This window comes from Hesperophylax consimilis, chromosome 5 (assembly GCF_061612785.1).
Source record: "Hesperophylax consimilis isolate HC1 chromosome 5, BYU_Hcon_1.0, whole genome shotgun sequence".
In the NCBI taxonomy this organism is placed as follows: domain Eukaryota; kingdom Metazoa; phylum Arthropoda; class Insecta; order Trichoptera; family Limnephilidae; genus Hesperophylax; species Hesperophylax consimilis.
In genome coordinates, this window is record NC_142840.1 from 26,001,054 (window position 1) to 26,021,263 (window position 20,210).

Genomic DNA, 20,210 nt, shown 5'->3' on the forward strand with positions numbered 1-20,210 from the left:
TTACTCTCAAAACGACATATTTCGCTATGGATCACTGAAATGGACCATTTAAAAAAAATATATTTATCATAAACCAACACTCATATTATGACGTCCTCAAAATTAGGAGAATTAGGCAATTTAAATAGAATGACTTCGTAAAAAAATAAAGCTTCGTGTTTATATTTCCCTCGAAATCGATAGATGGCGCGCACTGTCTATTGTTGTGCGGTTGTGCCAAGTAAAATGGCGTGCGGTGATGTGAAAGGCGAGACGTTGTTCTAATTATTTCTGTAAATAACATAACTTGGTGTTTTCATTTCTCGCGTGTATGTAAAGCAACGACAAAAGTTATATTTGAAATGGTTATGTTATAGCCCAGTGTTAAGTGCCTATTTATTTCGTGAAAAAGTTGTTTTTTCGAAGCACTTTCGGGCAGCCCAGTTTATCGAGCCGAGGCCATATTTACGATGTTATCTGGCCTACGAGCTTTGTCCTGGCGCAATTGTTGAAATTTTTAACGGAGTACACAGAGGGGCCGATCTTTACACAGGTATTACATCAATTGCTAGTGAGATTTTTAGCGTTGTATCGTGTTAATTATGTGTTTACGGCCTGTGGCGGGTCAAGTGCCAAGGTGGACGCGCGCTAAGCTAGCGAGGCGGGGGATTAGCATTTTGTCAAAAAAAATAAATTCGCCCCATCCTGCATGTCATTCCTGGTCGTGTGTGAAATTCATGGACAATATCGTGAAATTCAGTTATTACAAACCAGAACCCCATTGCGCTCTCATAAAACTGTCATTATGCGTATCGCAGTCGGTAAGACAGTCAATTACCTGTACCCCTTTTACCTCTTCGGGCTTGCATCTTTATTTTGGGACGATATGAGAATGTTTCTTTTTTCTTTTCAGATAAGATGATCCCAGTTGTCCGGCCGTCAGAATATAATCGGTGAAACCATAACATTAACCAATACAACAAATTGTGCGCGATCTAATATGACGTGATAGTGATCAAAAGAAAGCACTCTCTACTATGGGTTTACCCATAATTATATAGCGTTTTACTCAAACATAAAAACAAAGAACGCAATCGGACGGGAATGGATCCCGTGGGACCTTGGTCAGCGTACGCTTCCTATAATCGGTTAGCGGGCGTCCAAGCTGGATCCACCGGAGGAGATTTCCACCATCATCTCGCAGGTTCCGGGTCAGGGCTAGCGGGGCACTCTGGAGCTCCCGGAGTACCGTCTACCACCTCCCAACTGCTGCTGCAGGCTGCACACACCACCGCATCCCTAGCTGGCCAGCTGGGCTCCTCAGGAGCCTCTCCATTCAACCCCGGAGGCTTTCTGTCCCCCCCGCCTGTGGGTTACGATGCTGTGTTCTCTCCACTGTTCCACCATGCCAACCCCAAGCCTGCACACTACAGCTCTACCATCAACGCGCAGCACCGGCAGGCTCTGGCCCAGGCGCAGGCCGCAGCCGCTTCCAAGCAGTCTTCCGTGGAGTCTGAGCTCTCCACCCTCAGAGAGAACTATACCACCCATCACCAGAGTCTGGCTGCGGCGCAAGGGGGCACTTTCTTCGATCAGTCTTCAGCCCCTACCAGTGCGGCAGGATTGGCATGGCAAGGAAACAACCAGCTGCCGAGTCCCTTTGGTATTCTCCCTCACGAGAGCGTGGTGCCGTCCTCCCCGAGCCCGGCCACCACTAAGGCTTCGTCTGCGGCCTACGAGAACTTCAATGCCCATTTTGCGGCGGCGCAGACCCTTAACAACCACCTGAGCTCGCAGCTGGTGGCCAACGCCAATAAGGCGGCGCGTTCTGCCTCGCCGCAGATCACGCCGCCTGTCAAGCCCGTGGCCTCCACCGCCGGGGCCTTCTTCCAGACACCCACCACCTTCGGCAGTCCCGCAGAAAATATTTCCAGTTATAGCGCAACAAATGCTAAAACCGGTCAGATTTCCTCGCAGCAGGATTACGTAGGAAGTAAGTCATTCTCAAGTACAGGAAGTAGTTCGTCGTCGCATCTCACTCAGCAATCCTGTATAGTGTCCACTACTCCCTCGTCCTCTCCGGGCGGAGGGAAGGAGTATCGACAGCCTCCGCCCTCGCGCGCCCCTCCAGTGGCTCCCGCCTATGTCCCGCGCTCCGACAAATCACGCCCACCTATCTTTGTTCCTCCCCCTTCTAAGCCGACGCCGCCGCAGCAAATTCAAACTAAAGCCCAAACTAAAATCTATCCGGAGTTAGGATCGGTCAATACGGAGCAACGGAGGAGTGCAGATTCTACTCGGGAAAACTCTCAGTCCCAATCTTCCCCAATTAGTTATTCCATCATGGATGCACCCGGTAGGCTAAATTACAATGGCAGTAACAGTTCCTCTAAATCCTCGAGAAATACTTCTAGTTCGCAATATGCGCTAAATCAGCAAAATGCTACCTACAGGCATTATCAACCGGGTAATAATACGGAACCGGAATATAATTCGAGAAGTAAGAATAGTGAATCAAATTATTCTAATAGTACTCAAAATGGACCCGACTGTAGTGTAGTGGTTCCCCGGAGACCGAGCCCGTTGCAGGCACATTCACAAGCCTCTCCTCTTGGACACGTTCCCAGTCCAGCCTATCCCATGTACAACAGTCCCATGAACTCGATAGCCTCCCCCCAGCAACATTCGGAATCGTCTCAGAACCAGATATCCTATAAGTCTAGTAATCAAGTGGCTCCCCGGTCCCCCCTGGACGTGTCAGCGCCAGACCGGAGACCGGCCGCGCAGGCTGCTCAAGTGGCTTATCCCTCGGTCATCACCCGAGCCCTGGGGATAGACCAGTCTAGTAAAGCTTATAATGAAAGCAGGTTTGAGCGTTCTCAAGCTCCCAGCGTGGCGCAATCTCAAGCCCAGGTCTGCTGGGATAACGATAGGCAACTAAATCAATCTTCGAGGAAGTATTCAACTCCAACTCCTAGCAATAATAATTATAGTAGTAGCTCTAATAATACTTTAGAAAGTTCTAGTAGAAGTGATAAAATTACAGTACAATCTCAGGTCTCCACTCAGAGATCTTCCTCAAGTAGTAGTAGTGAAAAGCAAGCCTTCTTCGATTCAAACCAAGTGTCTTTGCAAGATTTATCCAGCTGTAGGGGCGACCCCATGAGCATAGTTAAAAATTTACAATCTTTACAACAGCAAAGTTGTCAGGTTCAACAGGAACAGAGTAAGCAATCGGCTAGGGATAGTCCTGAGCCGGCGCCCGTTGCTGTTCTTAGTTCTACCAAGAATACGGGCCGGAGAAAAAGTAGTGAAAAAGCCTCTACTCATTCCTCCAACATGAATGAGTTAGCTATGGCGGAATACTTCACTAGTAGAATTCCTCCCCCTGCCCACAGTTCCACTACAAGTCAACAACAACAAAATGGTACATACTTTGATTTTGAGCGATGGAACTTGCCTCCTCCCCCATCTAAAATGTTTCCGGGAAGTGCTCCGTTTGCTGCACAAGCCGCGCTTCACGCCAATAACTTTCCCAATCAGCATCAAGGTCTGATGGTACCGCATCACGCTTCACTATCGTACTTTCCACCTTTCCATTTAGCTCCACACCCTACGGAGTATCAGTCTTCCGTAGAACTAGCTCCCTTGGCGTCGTACGATTCCAATCCCACAACTCCCTCATCCTCCTACTCCACCCCAGAGACGCGCGACGGAGAACAGCCTAAGGTAGTGGTGCCCAATATAGAAGAAGAACTTGGTTTCCTTGCAGAACAACGGGCAAACTCGCAGGCGCCGGCCGCTCCTTCCACCCCCCAGGCCCACCCCTCTCAGGACGGGGCCCCCAAGCTGCTGTCAGACAAGAAGCTCGCCAGCGGGGCTGGATCGGGCTTCATGGCCTCTTATCTAAAGTTCTTGCAGGGAGAGCGCGACACCTCCCCCCCGCCAGCCACCCGCGGTGGGCGCAAAGCCAACTGGTCGCGGTCCAGCGCCTCCAACAATAAACCCTTTAATGCCCAAAATGAGCCTGTCAAGCCCAACACCAACGAACAACAGAACCCCCATGCCAACGGCGCCATGAACACCAACGCGGTGATGAGTGCAGCGGGAGTGCTTAGCCCTACGGGCGCCAGCAACTCGCCGGTGGCCATGACGCCCTCAGCCGTGGTCTCTCCCGCGCTCAGCAAGGCGGAGGAGGAACGCTACTACCCCGCTAACAAAGAGCGCAAACGCAAGTTCGAGGGGGACGACGGCTTCGATGTGAATGAGGAGGAGGCGCGCAGGTTGAACAAGCCGGTACTGAATGTGCCGTCCACACCACTCAATGAGAAGGGCAAGAAGGGGCGCGGCGGGGCTGGCAGCAACAAGGGGGCGGCAGCAGTGGCGGCCAAGAAAAGGCCGGCGGGGGCCGCAGTGCAGGCCCCCCTGCCCGCCATGCAGGCCCAACCGCAGCAATACTATTACCAACAGCCAGATGAAGGTGCGTTCAACTTCCTAGACTTACATTTTAGAAACAGGCAGCGATGGTGAAGTGCTAGCCCTGAGCTAGTATGACAGGATGAGCTAAATGCCTTAAGTTCTCCCGTTGCCCGTTGCGGCCTTGTTCTAGCCAGCAGGTTATAGCCATATATTGCCGTTGTCTGAACCTGTATATCTGTATCCATGTGGTAGGAACAAGGTTTCAGTGGAGCCGCTGTGGATAATGACACATCGCGGTGCCATTTATTATTTGTATTATTATTTGATCTGACTCTTGTCATACCAGCTCACAAGGGGTGCTACCAATAACTAATTCCAGTATTTTAAGCCAATACTATATTCTGTCTAGCGTACTGCATTGTGTACCAGTAACCAGTACCGGTGGAAAAATTACTTGTATAACCTCGTGTATTATGAATATACAGACAGTATTCATGTTTTAGTTAATGCTTAGGTTTAATTCCGAACGAATGATATTATTGGTTATTCTCTATTTTATTGTGTAGTTTTCAAAAATATATTTTTTATTTTAAAAGAACTTATCGCATAATAATAATAATAATAAGATATATTTTACACAATTGTCTAACAGACAAAACATAGGTTTAGAAGAGATTTTATCTTGAAGGAACATTTTCATTTGATGAATCATATTTAAGTATTGTTATTTTGTTCTGGCACGATTCTCAATGTTTATGTAAATACTTTTGTAATATAGATATCAGGAAATAAACTCAAAGTATATTACAAGTGTGTCATTCTGCTTTACTTTACTGAAATTATTATCCTGGTAGCACCCCTCACTTCGCCTAGACTAGGAATACCGTGTACATTGCACTAGCCTAGCCTAGTACTAGTAGCTATGCTATACTTAAGTTAATTCTATATGACATATTGTGCCTACTTGTGCAGTGTACACTTCCAGGGTCCTCACCCTGGAAATTCCTCTCCTTAATATTCCTTCTCCCTTCCCTTTTCTAGTAATTTTCTATATTTTGCAAAACATTCTTGATGATTTCACTTTGAAAAAAGAAACACACAACAGTGGCAACGATCACCCTTGCCAAAACAATATTTTTCCAAAAACACTTCCAATGATAAGCAGTAGATTGATTGAATTGTTTGGAGTAGAGAGTAGGATATAGGCTATGAGTAGATAGTGTTATGTGGTTGCCTTGTGAAGCTTCCGACCCCTTGCTGATCCCCGAGCGCCGGGAAAGCTCCCAGCGCAGAGCCAAAGAGAGGTCCAACGCCCTGCTGCAGCATCACCCCCTACAGGCTGGCGGAATGTATCCCGCCCACGAGGAGGCGGAGGACTTCATCGACTCGGATGATGACCCGGCCTGGACTCCGCAGCCCAAGGTAGCCCAATCTGATTCTAATTCATTTGTTAAATGTTTTACTTAACAACTCATCCCAAAAGGAATTATAAAAACTAAGAAGCTGTTTCACACGGAACTGTCACAACAACTCTATCCTCTGTGCTTACATAACACCGAAACATTGTTTGCAATCAAGAAGTTTTTAATATCCTTGGTAGACATTTTCACAGTAAACTAAAATAATTCCATTATGTGCAAGTCGAGTAGTCATCTATATTATATATATATATTGGTTGTACAAGCAATTAAAAGACGGTTCCATTTTACAAATAAGGAAGGAATTTGGCTGAATCACTTCCAAACCTGGGATAGACACAAAACCAACGGCCGCTTTCACCAGTCATATTGACCTATCGCAATCTCAGTGTCACCAACTCGACTGGAGTGCAAACCTGTTGATTTGTGGATTCTAGCATGTATAATAAAACATTTTACAATAGTATTTAAATTGTATAAATGAAAAGTTTTCTGATTTCCTTTATAATTGCGCAAGCGGCAAGTCGAAAACTTGCTGAATTGGAATTGAATAAGCCTTCGCCTGCTAAGTGTTTATTGATACTGAACTTGGGCTTTTGATTGGTGAAAGTGGACATAAGTGTTTAGTGCAGGGCCGTGCGAAACAATGCTAATGAGTAGTAAATACTGCGGTGAAGGTGTCATCAGGATTAAAGAGAAGTATAATTTACCAATAGAAACAAGATGAGTTAGAACATGGTGGTGGCTAGAACAACCCGAGTAAATGCTTTATTACTGCCATTGTCAAATTTATTAAAAAAATACCTAATTGGAAACTTAAGCACTTCCAAATTGATAGATTTTCTCAAATCCATTTCAATGTGAAAATTCAAAATACCTTTATAATATCTAATACCTTTCTACTGCTTTTTTTTCGTTGAATCTTAGACTGATTGCTTAATCAAGCAAAAGCGCAACCTTCAACCAAAACCACCTCAAACTGTTTTGAGAATGTAGGGACAGGAAACATAAATATTTCTAATTGATATGATATGTGTTGCCACCAACAAATATTACCAAAATATCTAAAAGAAACAATATTGTGCGTGAATAAAGAGATGTATTTTTGACGAATGAAATAACTATATTACTTGTTATTTTTGGTTATTGGTTATTATTGGTCCAAATGATTTTCAATATTGTTTTTTCAAACGTCACAATACAGTAGAATCCCGATAAGTCGAATAAATGCATAATTCAAAAAAAAAATCCAGAAAAAGTCACCAGAAAATGTTATTATTCTAAATTTATTTTGGCATGCAAATGAAAATTTGTTTGTGTAAGAGCGTCCGCAGACGAGATACTATTATATGATACTATTCTCGGTCCAACATTAGAACAACCCGTGGACGCTCATGTCTCCGCCCCTTCTCCCCACTTCTACAAGGACGAGCGTTAACACATTCAGACCCACTATTTTAATAAATTTATTATTTTTATTTTATTTGTCTGCCGACAAATAAAACAAAAAATTAAAACATTTTATACATTCAAATAATGATGATAGTATTACACTACATATTGTACTTTATTTGGCATCAGGTTTATCAAATCGGCTAAGAAATCAATCCAAAGTTGAAAATATCATTGCCATTAAAAAAAAAATTGTGATCGGTATTCCAAAACTTTTTTTCGATACCATCAATATGTCGAAAAAAGTTACTCCAATGTTCTGGTGTAACTTTTTCGATACCTTCTTGCATGAGTCATCTTACGTCACTTATTTTGAAGGAGGTATTGTTTACTTGGACATGCTGTTTAACCATTGACCCCATCAATTCGATCAGGTTTAACTCACAATGATAAGGAGGTAATCGGAGCACAGTTTTGTTGACTTCGCTCGCAGTAACTTCTACCACATACTTATCATATAAACCCCTGTACGAACTGGCAACCCGCAACAACTTCGCTTTAATCATTCTTGTATCGATATTCAGTTCCCTTTTTCTTCAAGCCATTGAATTATGTCACCCTTTTTCCATTGTTTCGTTGGAAGCTTGTCCAATTTAACAGAATGATATGGGGCATTATCCATAACTATGCAGCAGTTTTCATCCAGTGATGGCAAAATGTTTTTAAACCACTCCAAAAACGTTTCCCCATTCATTTCGTCGTGATAATCTGCCGAATTTTGTTTTGATTAAAAAATTAAAAGACCATTCGGAACAAACCCTGCAGCACTTCCAATGTGTAACACTATTAACCGTTTTCCCTTACCGGTTGAATTAGGGGGTCCTACGGAAAAGCCGCGTGTGAAAGCATCTCGTCTCGATTTAACAGTATTATCAACCCAAATTTTTTTTGATACATCACCTGGATTAATCCAGGTTTCATTGAGGTAGTATATCGTATGACCTTCCATACGGTGTTTCTCAATTGCTCGTAAGTAATCTCTACGCCAAAGAATTAAGTCTTCACGTTCCGTCAACAAACTGTCACGTTTTCGATTACAATATTGAAAACCCAATTCTTTGATTACCTTGTGGAAAGTGCTGCGCTTAAAATTTGGCAAGGAATCATCGTTATTGACATTCTGCAAAACTTTATTTATTTTGGGATATTGCTTTTCCAAGTAAAAAGTGTGAATCTTTGATCTTATGGCATTTTTATCTAAATCATCGATTTTAGCAAAAAAGTTCAGTCGCTCTCTCTTTTTATTGTTGTAAATCGAATAGTCATACAAATAACACATAAATAATGTTTACCTGTCCTTTTTTGTTTTTCGTAATTGGTGATAATGAATTTGGACATATCGGCTGAACATCCATTTTATCGCAGGGTCTGAATGGGTTAATTTCTCTAAGCGCGGGCACTTAAAACGAAAGCCAAGGACATACTGAATTGTGAGCGGAGACAGGAATTGCAGCCGAGCGATGGTGAAGGAACGGAGCGTGGGGGGTGGTATGCGCAGAACAAACCTAATTTGGTACGCCAGCAGGACGTTCTTAACTTGGATCGAGAATATGGAGACTTTTGAATAAGGAACTCCATTCCCTTTTTTTTTATCAATAATTACTTTCTAACTTAAATATGTACCAGTATTTTTTTATTGTTGTAGTTAGTTTTAATAGTTAAAATAATTTTCAAAGTTTTAATCTTAATATCCCAAAATCTATGGACGTGACATGTGATGTCACCAAGTCACCAGTCTCAAAATAGCCAACTTTTTTTTTTTTCAACCGGCATTGTATTTTGTATGAGAGTTGAGACATTTTTTATTCTTAAGATTACACGCCTTCAACATTGAAGAACACTAGGTAAACAATTTACTGGTGTTTAAAAACCTGCATTACTATGAAAGAAAAGATGTGACGACATCAAACTAACCATTAGAAAAATAATTCTTTATCACAATAGTACAATTGTTTAATTTAGGTGATCTGATGTAACCACAGACATAGGAATTAATAGACGAGAAGATAATGGCGAGGGGTAAAATCAACTGTTGAAGAACGAAGGGAGTGAAGCTGACTGTGATTCGTCAATAAATCAATCTGACAGTAAATAGGCATCTCGCATTATAATATCACCATTTACTTCTTAAAAGTAAAATCTGCTTTTGAATGAATAGACATTTTTACATGGGAGCGCAAATTACTCGCCACGTTATGAACAAATTTGCGAAGTCCGAATTCGGCAAAAAAATTCGGTTCTATTTTCAGAGTCGAATATTTCGTTTAAGTATTTAGTTAAGACACTTTTATAAATGTTCATAATTTACTTCCCAGCAACCAACCAGCTTTGTGTTTCGCGTCCAGACGTTTCTCGATGTGATAGTAACAACTGATTCATATTATACGATGTGAATATGCTTAAAATAAAGTAAAGTAATGCTTATATATGGAATGTAATACGACAATTGGGTTTATTCTCTTTTTCACATCTATTTTTACAAGTTTTCATAGTACAAGTCAACATTTTGCCGTGTTATTTCGTAAAATGAACCGATGATGCCTCGACCATAGTTCGCACAAGAATGATGACGTCACGTTTTCAAATTTCACTTGAGGCCATACGCGAGCACAGCCGGCTCCAATGGAACCGGTATGGGGAGTGGGGATAATACGCTTTTAATCACTTAGGGCAGGTCTACTAATATTCATATGTCTATGGATGTAACCTATACATATTGTACTTGTAAGTTTGATTACACCTTTGTGTTTCAAATGCATTTTTTCTTTCAAATTTTCACGAGAGTTCCTAGAATTGTACCTCTGTACCATGGAGGTATATATGCATATAAATATCTCAATGTGCGGTACCCATTATTGTGTTATCATTATTATAACTAACAATGATAACATCATATATATGTATTAACCCAAAAATTTCCTTTATTCGGAATAAATCGTATTGTTACTTATTTACTTTGAATGCCTACCTGAATTTGAAGTGACAGCCAAGGAATTCGATTTTCTTAAAACTTCGAATTACTTAAGGATTAATTAATTTGAAATTTAGTTTTTGATGGTCCACGAATTTTGCATTACCGGGGTTTTACTTTAAGGCGATGCAATATGTAGTAATGCAAAATCATGTGTTTTTGGTTTAAAAATTTTGTCGCCTAGAAATGTTTCAGATGCTTTAATTAAATACTGCGAGTAGAATACATCTTGACCTTTGAAATGATCGAGTATTTTTTAGATAAATCTTTTTATAAGCCCAGAAAAAAATAATGTATAAGGCCTATGAAAACTGCTTTAAAGTTCAAAATCTCCTACTTACGAACCCATTTTCGGTTATGGTTTTATTGTATAATGTGGCAAATTAAGTTATTTATAAAATGATCGAAAAACATTTATATATTTGTGCCTGAACATCATAGACATATGAATATTAGTAGACCTGCCCTAAGTGATTAAAATCGTATTATCCCCACTCCCCATACCGGTTCCATTGGAGCCGGCTGTGCTCGCGTATGGCCTCAAGTGAAATTTGAAAACGTGACGTCATCATTCTTGTGCGAACTATGGTCGAGGCATCATCGGTTCATTTTACGAAATAACACGGCAAAATGTTGACTTGTACTATGAAAACTTGTAAAAATAGATGTGAAAAAGAGAATAAACCCAATTGTCGTATTACATTCCATATATAAGCATTATTTTACTTTATTTTAAGCATATTCACATCGTATAATATGAATCAGTTGTTACTATCACATCGAGAAACGTCTGGACGCGAAACTCAAAGCTGGTTGGTTGCTGGGAAGTAAATTATGAACATTTATAAAAGTGTCTTAACTAAATACTTAAACGAAATATTCGACTCTGAAAATAGAACCGAATTTTTTTGCCGAATTTGGACTTCGCAAATTTTTTCATAACGTGGCGAGTAATTTGCGCTCCCATGTAAAAATGTCTTCATTCAAAAGCAGATTTTACTTTTAAGAAGTAAATGGTGATATTATAATGCGAGATGCCTATTTACTGTCAGATTGATTTATTGACGAATCACAGTCAGCTTCACTCCCTCCGTTCTTCAACAGTTGATTTTACCCCTCACCATTATCTTCTCGTCTATTAATTCCTATGTCTGTGCTGAACATCCACAAAATAAAATAAAGGGCACTTTTTGGCCATGTTTTTTTCTTGCATAAATCAAAACAAATGGATGGTGTTAAGCGGAAATTTAAGCCTTATCGCCATCTACGTAAGGTGTGTTATTGATAGCGGCTGGATTCAAAATATTACACGACGTAGTGCATCGCCTTATATTTTGGTCTTATAATTTATCAGCAAGAGGAATGCTTATAGAATGAGGTAGCATGCTGTGTACTTGAGTAATCGATGCATATTTATGTTTATATGAAATAATTTCTCTGGAACAACAGTGAAGTGATACATCTGAGATTGTGTAATTTTCTGATTCCAATATTTTCCAAGATAAGATAATATCGACATGTCCTATGTAAAATACTCCAGCTGTTAAGCTGCATTAGAACGGGATTTAAATTGCAACTGCGAGTCTTCTTTTTTACTCCTGTATGAATGTTACTTTAATTTGCAGAAGTAAAACCTACGAGTTTATTTTCATAATTTTTTCAGCCGAACACGTGATTCTAATTTATGAATACTTATCGTGGGGCACATCGATATTATGTAAAAGCTATGAAGAATATCAGTGGTAATGCCAGTAATATCTTTTAACTGACATTAATTGTTATTCAAGAGTACTTACACTTTTAATATTCCACAGTTTTGCGAATTTATCAGCATTTTTCTTTCATAAATATTTTCAAAAGCCGGTCACATAACGGATAAGTTACGGCGTAATGAAAATGCATAGATCCCGCTTCAAAGACAATGAGAACAAGGACGAATAAACATAGTTAGTGACGGTTATGACACATAACAATATGACACATGTTGTTTTTTTGTATCCAGATTTGTAACTTCACTTTTGTCGCAGATCGAAAATTTTAAATTTTACCGGACCCGTCTGGTACAATTATTAATGATGTTTTTAAACTGCAAAAGTAATAAGTAATGAAAGCTGAATATCGGGCAGTTGACATTAGCGTTTTAATTAAGTATACCTCAGCCCACTAAAGGTTCGCTTCGGCAGTATGAAACCATCAGATGATAAATTATTTGTTTTTTATATCTGTTGGAAAGTAACTTATTATTTGCTTGCTTGGCATGTTTAAAATAGAATAACTGAGGTGCGTTTTCAAGTCCTATCCTGCACAGCCACTGAACAACAGTACTTTGTGTCCGCTAACTGTTTGATTTCATTAAAAAACAATGCGGCGCTTGCAACTTTATAGTTTTATATTAATTAAAGACCCATTAGTCCGTAAAGAAGATGTTATAATATATTATTATTCTTCAAGTGGTTCCCAATTGTATGCCGAGTGTATATGGGAAAGTGTTTGTTGTTTGGCTGGTCAGGGCTGGTGTATGTAAGCGCATCTCTTCGGGGAAAGTATTGGCCTGATACCCATTTGAGTATGAATTTAGGATGGGGAAGAGGACGAGGAACAAGGAGCTGGTGGGCGAGGTCGACTGAAGCGCTCCCGACCCGTGGTGGCGGCAGCCGCCTCTCGCGCGCGCACCTCCAACATCCTATCCGGTACGCCAACCAATACATGTGTTATACATATAGTCATCACCAGTGTGCTTGGAAAAATATTCATCAGTCAATGTCCGTTCAATCAGTCCATTTCGTTCAAAAGGAATATATTGAGATAATGTGTTTGTGCGTTTTATCTAAACTTACATTACTATACCTTCTTTCTGTTCCCCGGTCCCCCGCCCCCCTCCTTATGTAGTTACTACATTTACATTAATGGTTTCTAATACTTTGTTGTTCCTTTAAAAATGACTATTTTTTTTGCATTTCTCTTCAATGGATTGAATTATCGGTAAGTAAATATCATCACGGGTATCACAAAGAGAAGTCAAATATACCCTTTTGGGACTATAAACTCAATTATTGTTCTTTACTGACATGTAACGTAGTTGCCGCACATGGTGCTGGAATAGATTATGCTGATTATTCCTCGGAAGAAGACTCCGGGGCTAGTAAGAAGCTAAACCAGCAGAGGACATTACACCAGTCTTCATCCATCATCCAACAGACCGCCAATGCCAGACCAGAAGAAATGCCATATCAAGTAATACACTTAACATATGTATGAACCAAAGATATTAGAAGAACGAGATGTGCTATGAGCAGTTCATACTGTGTGGAATTGTTTTGCCCAGTGTCGCCGGTTTTGTTCACCAATACTACTGCACACCTTCGCTTACGCTAAGGTATCCGCACTAATACATAGATCAGATTTCTGTGCGTACACGTCCCGATAGTATTCAAAGTACCCTAATTAGGTAGTACTCCGCCCACGGTCCGGCAACCAACATAGCATATCTCGTTCTTCTAAAATCTTTGGTATGAACTTATGAAATAGGTTCGTTAACAGACTTTTGAATCTCATTTTATAATTTTTTATTTCTAGTCAGGAGAATTTGTCGCCATAAAATCAGAGTTGAATGAAGCGTGGCCGGCCATCTGGAGAGTTGATGGAAAAACCCTTTTACAAAAATATGAACCTTTTGACCAAAATGGCAAAGTGTTATATAGAAACATCTCAACCGTAAGAATAATTCATCAGTATTTTAACATACATAGGTTATTAGGTTCTTTGAATAAGTTGATAATTCAAATATGATTTTAAATTTTACAGTATGCGGCTTGGAATGGAGAAAATAAAAAGCTCTACATCCAAGTTCCTGTGAGAGTCAGAGCACAAAACCACTTGGAAACAATAGTAGAACTTGTGCGGAGCGACCTTTCTCTAGATGAAAATGAATTTATGGAGAAGAGAATGCAGGACACAATAATGTATCAAGACAATTTTGAAGTGTACATACAGACATTAATATCCCACGCCTTAGATCCAAATTTCTTAATGGAAATATTCCAGGAGCGAGGTTAGTTTTATTTACATTTATTGATTTTATTTTATTTTTAAACAATAATTCAGATTATATCGTGCCATGCTCGCCAAAAGATTATAACTGACAAAAACGAAATTTTAAGTAATATACTATTGTAGGGGTTCCAAAGTTTTTAGTATTTATTTATTCTTTTGTATGATATGCAAAACATCATAAATGATATTGTAAGAGACAAGTATATCGCTAAATAGCCGGGCAAAACAATGTAACTGCCATTTATGCCCAAAACAGCGCAAAATAATTTTCCTAGTGCAAAGTGAATGATATCAATAAAATAAACATTCGTTGTATAGTTTATTTTATAATTCGTAAAATGGCGGCCGGCCTATCAGATTGAGATTTACCAAATAATAATACGAATTAGGATGATGTACGCTATATATACGATGTGCGTGAATCGAAGAAGCTCTTGTTGTTTTTACTGTCTTATGCTAAGCACATTCAGTAGCCATGGCTGCTCCACTAATGTGTGATCCTTTTGATGTTTTGCCTAAACTAAATTTTAGGCCACTGTAATACAGGATGCAGCAAAAACAGACATTGCAGTTTTGAAGGGGTATTAAAAAAAGGTGTAACTTACAGAAATTATTTTATTTTGGGGCTTATTTTATTTTATTTGGTACATTAGCTGTTTTATGCATTAAGTCCTTAAGGTCACCTTAAGAAAGATAATGGCCCCTAGCAGCGATACATTTTTTGGCACATCTCAACGGATATAGTGGCAGTTTCCTTCAGAATTCTATCCTTGAGTTCTTCCAAAGTGTGAGGCCGATGTTTAAAAACATTTTCCTTCGGGTAGCCCCACAGGAAAAAGTCGCAAATTGCAGCCGGAAGGCCCGCTGGCTTGCAACGAAAGAACGACCATTTTCAAGAAACGTGCACACGGCAATACCCTGGTGTTGTCCGGACCAAACCATGGTAACGACTGAAAATGACACGACCCTTCTGACACAATGAGACCCTTCCCGGGTTCCTACCCCCACCTCATGGGATGTACCGGCCCTTAAAAACTGCCCTGTTTGTTTTTCTGCACTCTATATGTGATAAAGTGTAATCCATTTTAGGCGTGATAATTTGGTATTCATAAAATCACTTATGATTAAAAAATAACACTATTTAAGCAAAACTGTCGGCTACAACCTTTCGGCCATCGGGGCTCGATCTGCATATATTATATCAACATCCATCGAAATCTAAGGAAATGAAGCAAAGCGACTGTCACACACATCAAATAATATCATCCAACTAAATTTGGTGGAAGTAGGTAACGTCAATGCTGAGAGAATTGAGTGATCAATACATTTATTTGTTTGAATTAATTTACTTTTCAATGAAAATGTAACCAGTGAGAGATAGGTTGTAATGGTGTCGTTAGTGCTTTAACCATTTAAGGTCAAAAGTCTCTTACAATCGGGCAATTTTAGAGCAAGATAGATATACTGTATTTGTTCCGCTATAAGCCACATGTCCCGTGTTATTTGCCACAACTGACGATGTCTACGGTATGCCTCACACAAAATTACTAGTATAATTTTACACAAATATAGCCTTATGTAGCTACTACAAATAACGATGTAAGTAACTCAACATCGATTTTATTTCCTACATTCAAAATAGAGAAACATGAAAATAATATTTTGTTGTTAGCTCTTAGTTCAGTTTATTAAAAAAAAATGACAATTCTTTGCAAAATGTCAGATAGTTTTGAATTTTTGATATATCGTTTGGGTGGTAACAGTGATTTTAAAACCACGACCTCGGTGAACTTTGCGCCCGGCATTACCCGGCAAAAGAGTATAATTTAGGCACTTGTTTTAGTCTTTGCCGTATTTAAAAAAAAATAAACCTACGTCGAAAAAATCGTCTTAACCTTTTTGAAAGCAGACAAGAGTAAATTTGAGCACAAGGCGGGCTGTGTAGCTATGATGATTCCCGAGATACGACTTTAAAAAAAACACAGTATTATTCAATTTACAAAAAAAACAGATATTTATAAACAAGTTCTGCTGTGTAATTATTATTACGCGTGACAGCTGTTTCCCCCTCTGGAGTTTTTATCAAATCTCTGATAATGCCTTCAGCTGTTTTTATGTAAATTGAATAATAATAAGTCTTACAGTGTGATCAAGAAATATAAGGTCAATATGCTAGAAGCCTGAAGGGTTAAATTTGCAATAATTTAAGTATAATATGACCTTTTTATGTCAAAATGTACCAAAATATACATACATATCTCTATATAGTAATAAATATAGTATATAGTAGTAATAAAGTCGCAATAAACTTTTCATGACTTTATATCACTTTTTATAAGTGTACGGAATTGTATATCTTAAAAAGGTGTACAGAAAAGTCTGCGATGGTATATGTCTAAGTCCTATGGATAACCCCCAGCAACGTCAGGTACATGTCAGCTAGTATAAAATATATTAACCATGGGGGGGGGTAGGTAGATATGTGAGGAGATTTTATTTTTTTAGCAATATAACTTACCAGTCAGTATAATAATAATTTATTCCTGAATGTATGTAGCGATGATGAGTGCAATACATTCCATATTTTGAAACAATATATAAAATAATTAGAAAAAGAAAAATAATAATACATGGCACCAAAAATGTGTAATTTAATTGAAAAAAGATAAACACAAAAATGTGTGCAAGCAGCCGTTTATGGGGGATATTTGGACATCTCCCATCTCCAAAGGGCCATCAGGGGGGGGGGACTCCATCCAGGCAAACATGGCAGTGATGAAATATAGCATAATTCCTTGCAAAATCTCATTTGGCTTGCCATAGTGATGTAAAAACCAGTGCTTCCCCACAAAAATAACAAAATGTATGCACTTATTTTCGTTTTTGATGTATATTTAAAAAATAAAAATCTGTCAAAAAAGTTGTCCCAACCTTTTTGAAAGTAGAGTAAATTTCCTACAATATTAGGACAACACGACGATTCCCGAAATTACTGTTAGAGAACTGTAATTTTTTTATCATCTCATCTTTTTCTCAAATTGTAGAAAAGTTACTCTACTTTCAAAAAAGTTAGAATGATTATTTGGACACATTTTTTTTTTTTAAATAATCAAAAACGAAAACAAGTGCCTAAATTTTCCAAGGCACCGCCGAGCGCAGGTATTTTTTTGCTGTTCTCGAAAAGTTGGTTTTAACAATACTGTTCAAGCCTACCCGACATTTTGCAAAAATTAAAAACATCTAATTATAATTACCGCGCTATTTACAGTTGAATCGGTCGCCATAATTATTGTACCACAAGTGTCCCAACACCGTGTATACAAGGTAATGTTGTATGCGTGTAACTCGCTTAACGCCCTGTATTAATGACAGTAGAGTATTGTTTATAAATTCCACGGTATTTACAGTTGAATCGGTCACCATGATGTAACCACGAGGTTCCCGACACCATACAATGTAATGTACGCGTTTATATTTTTGTGCGCACAATGGGGTTTAGTTAGCAGTGAATATAGGGTCGCATTAGCAATAAAGACCTCAAATGAGAGATCTAATTCAAATTATATATTTTTTTAAATAATTTTTAATTTTCCAATAACGTCTAAGAAAAATAAATGTGTAAAAAATTCAGAAATATTTTGGTTTGTAAGTTCAATAAATAGACAAACAGAAGGATTTACATCGCAAAACGTGTGCTCCAATTTTTTTTATCATTATTTTATTTTTACTAAAATTAATATTCTAAAAGTAGAATTCCTAGATAATTTATTGGTTTATAATAATGTATGATGCTCATAGAAATCGTTGTCTCCCTTACTGTTATAGTTAGAAATATGAACTAAACAGTGTTGAAAAGAGAAAACACCACAGTTTATATTCGAATGTAGAAGTTAAACACAGAATAATTAAAATGAACACCTCTATCAAACCAAAGGTTCCGACCGCAATTTGAGAAAAATTTATGTAGTTTTGTAAATTTTTTTACTAATTAAGACAAAAAAGTGAGGTGGCCATAATGTTTAGAATATATTTTTGTATTAAGGCAATGCCATACGTAGTAATGCAAAATCATGTGTTTTTGGTTTGAAAATTTGGTCGCCTAGAAATGTTTCAGATGCTTTAATTAAATACTGGGAGTAGAATACATCTAGACCTTTGAATTAATCGAGTATTTTTTATATAAGTCTTTTTATAAGCCCAGAAAAAAATAATGTATAGGCCTATGAAAACTGCTTTAAAGTTCAAAATCTCCTACTTACGAACCCATCTTCGGTTATGATTTTATTGTATAATGTGGCAAATTAAGTTATTTATAAAATGATCGGAAAAAAAGTAAATATTTATGCTTGAACATCCACAAAATAAAATAAAAGGCACTTTTTGACAATGTTTTTTTCTTGCATAAAAAAACAGGCGGATGGTGTTAAGCGGGAATTTAAACCTTATCGCCATCTACGTAAGGGTTGTTATTGATAGCGGCTCAATTTAAAATATTACACGACGTAGTGCATCGCCTTAAAATAGTGGTTTTTTTTTGTTATCAGTAAATTTGGACAAAAAAAAGTACTGGAAGCTATTTTAAAAAAATTTTATGTTTGCATCCAAAATTTTAATATTTCCAAAATTATATATTTATTTTTATTAATAAAATTTGAAAGTGTACTTTATTACCTTTTTTAAAAATAGTTTTTAGTTTTCGGATACTTTCATAAATATTCCATTTATTTTGATTTTATTGAGATTCGGAAATATACAAAATTCTTCATATTTCTAAAGGCTTCTTTAAGAAATATATAATATACAGTCAATATGTCAGAGGCCTGAAGGGTTAAAATAACAATCTATCAAAATCCATTTATGCCTTTTTTGTAGAAAAGAGTCGATACGTCTAGAATTCCAACTATAAATGAATTGTTGTTTGTGTATGTTAATAAAGCCTTAATGCCAAAAATAAATAAATAAATTTTTGCCCTTGCAACGATAATGCAGTGTGGGATCAAGGACCTCTCAGCCCAGCTCACAATCCTAAAATACATTTTTTATTATTTAATATTTGTATTTTTTGCAATAAATATGCAATGTTTACCTGTCATACAGTATTATAATGTAAAACAAAAAATCGTCTTACCTCACTATAAAGCGACGACGTTCTTGTGTTTGTGAGGGAATCCAAGCTCAATTTTATAAAACATATAAGTAATTATTACAGTATTGTAAATAATAACAATACATATAACAAATAATAGTTAGAAGCTTATGATACCCCAAACCTGTGCCGGCCAATCACATATAGCCCTTGTTAACCTGCAAAGCGGGTAATCTCTCGGTGGTGGCACAATAAATTGCTATAACCATCGGAAGTAAGAGTAAGTGAGAGGGTGATATTTGCAGATGACTACTTCCTGACCAACGTGAAGACGGTGGACGACATAACGGAGGAGCGGCGCCGCTTGCTAGGGTCGATGGCGGGCTGGTCGCGCGCACTGGAGGCGGCGCTGGGCGTTTGGCCGTGCCCCGGACTGGGCGAGCTGGGCGCGGGCGCGGGGGCCTGCGCCGCCTGCCGCCAGCAGCGTGCACAGCACCGCTTGCAGCTCTACGGGCAGCCCTACAACCCCGCCACCCTGGAGCCCTGTCAGCCCGACCCCCGACAGCCTTATGAAAAGGTAACTATGTCTGCTCGCTTAACATGTATTTTGAGTATGAACTTAGTTATTAGATTTAATAAAAAATGTAAGCTATAGCAAAAACGCAAGTCTCTTGTCATGCGCTGAAAGGGCGTGATTTATTAGTAGTTCACTAGCATTTGTTGCTAGCGTCATTCCGCTAGGGAGGGTCTTTTTTTTTTTGGTCGAATAGTACATACATAATCTTTAAACCATTTCACTGCCATAATGTTACGTTTTATATTTATAAAAATT

At 38.6% G+C, this 20,210-nt stretch overlaps 1 protein-coding gene across 4 annotated transcripts in view; it reads left to right on the top strand.

The window, feature by feature from the left end:
- Positions 1–20,210, top strand: part of LOC149423701 (uncharacterized) — a 30,406-nt gene continuing 10,196 nt past the window's right edge. Inside the window, exons 1-9 of one of the 4 annotated variants that reach the window (XM_089631764.1) lie at positions 5–532; positions 893–1,972; positions 3,734–4,459; positions 5,642–5,820; positions 12,818–12,929; positions 13,319–13,473; positions 13,816–13,953; positions 14,044–14,290; positions 19,684–19,955. In XM_089631764.1, coding sequence (XP_089487890.1) covers positions 1,084–1,972; positions 3,734–4,459; positions 5,642–5,820; positions 12,818–12,929; positions 13,319–13,473; positions 13,816–13,953; positions 14,044–14,290; positions 19,684–19,955 — 2,718 coding nt within the window. In that variant the 5' untranslated portion in view covers positions 5–532; positions 893–1,083. Of the gene's footprint in view, positions 533–892; positions 4,460–5,641; positions 5,821–12,817; positions 12,930–13,318; positions 13,474–13,815; positions 13,954–14,043; positions 14,291–19,683; positions 19,956–20,210 lie in introns of all 4 variants that reach the window. The other 3 variants (XM_089631765.1, XM_089631762.1, XM_089631763.1) reach the window with 3 other exon arrangements.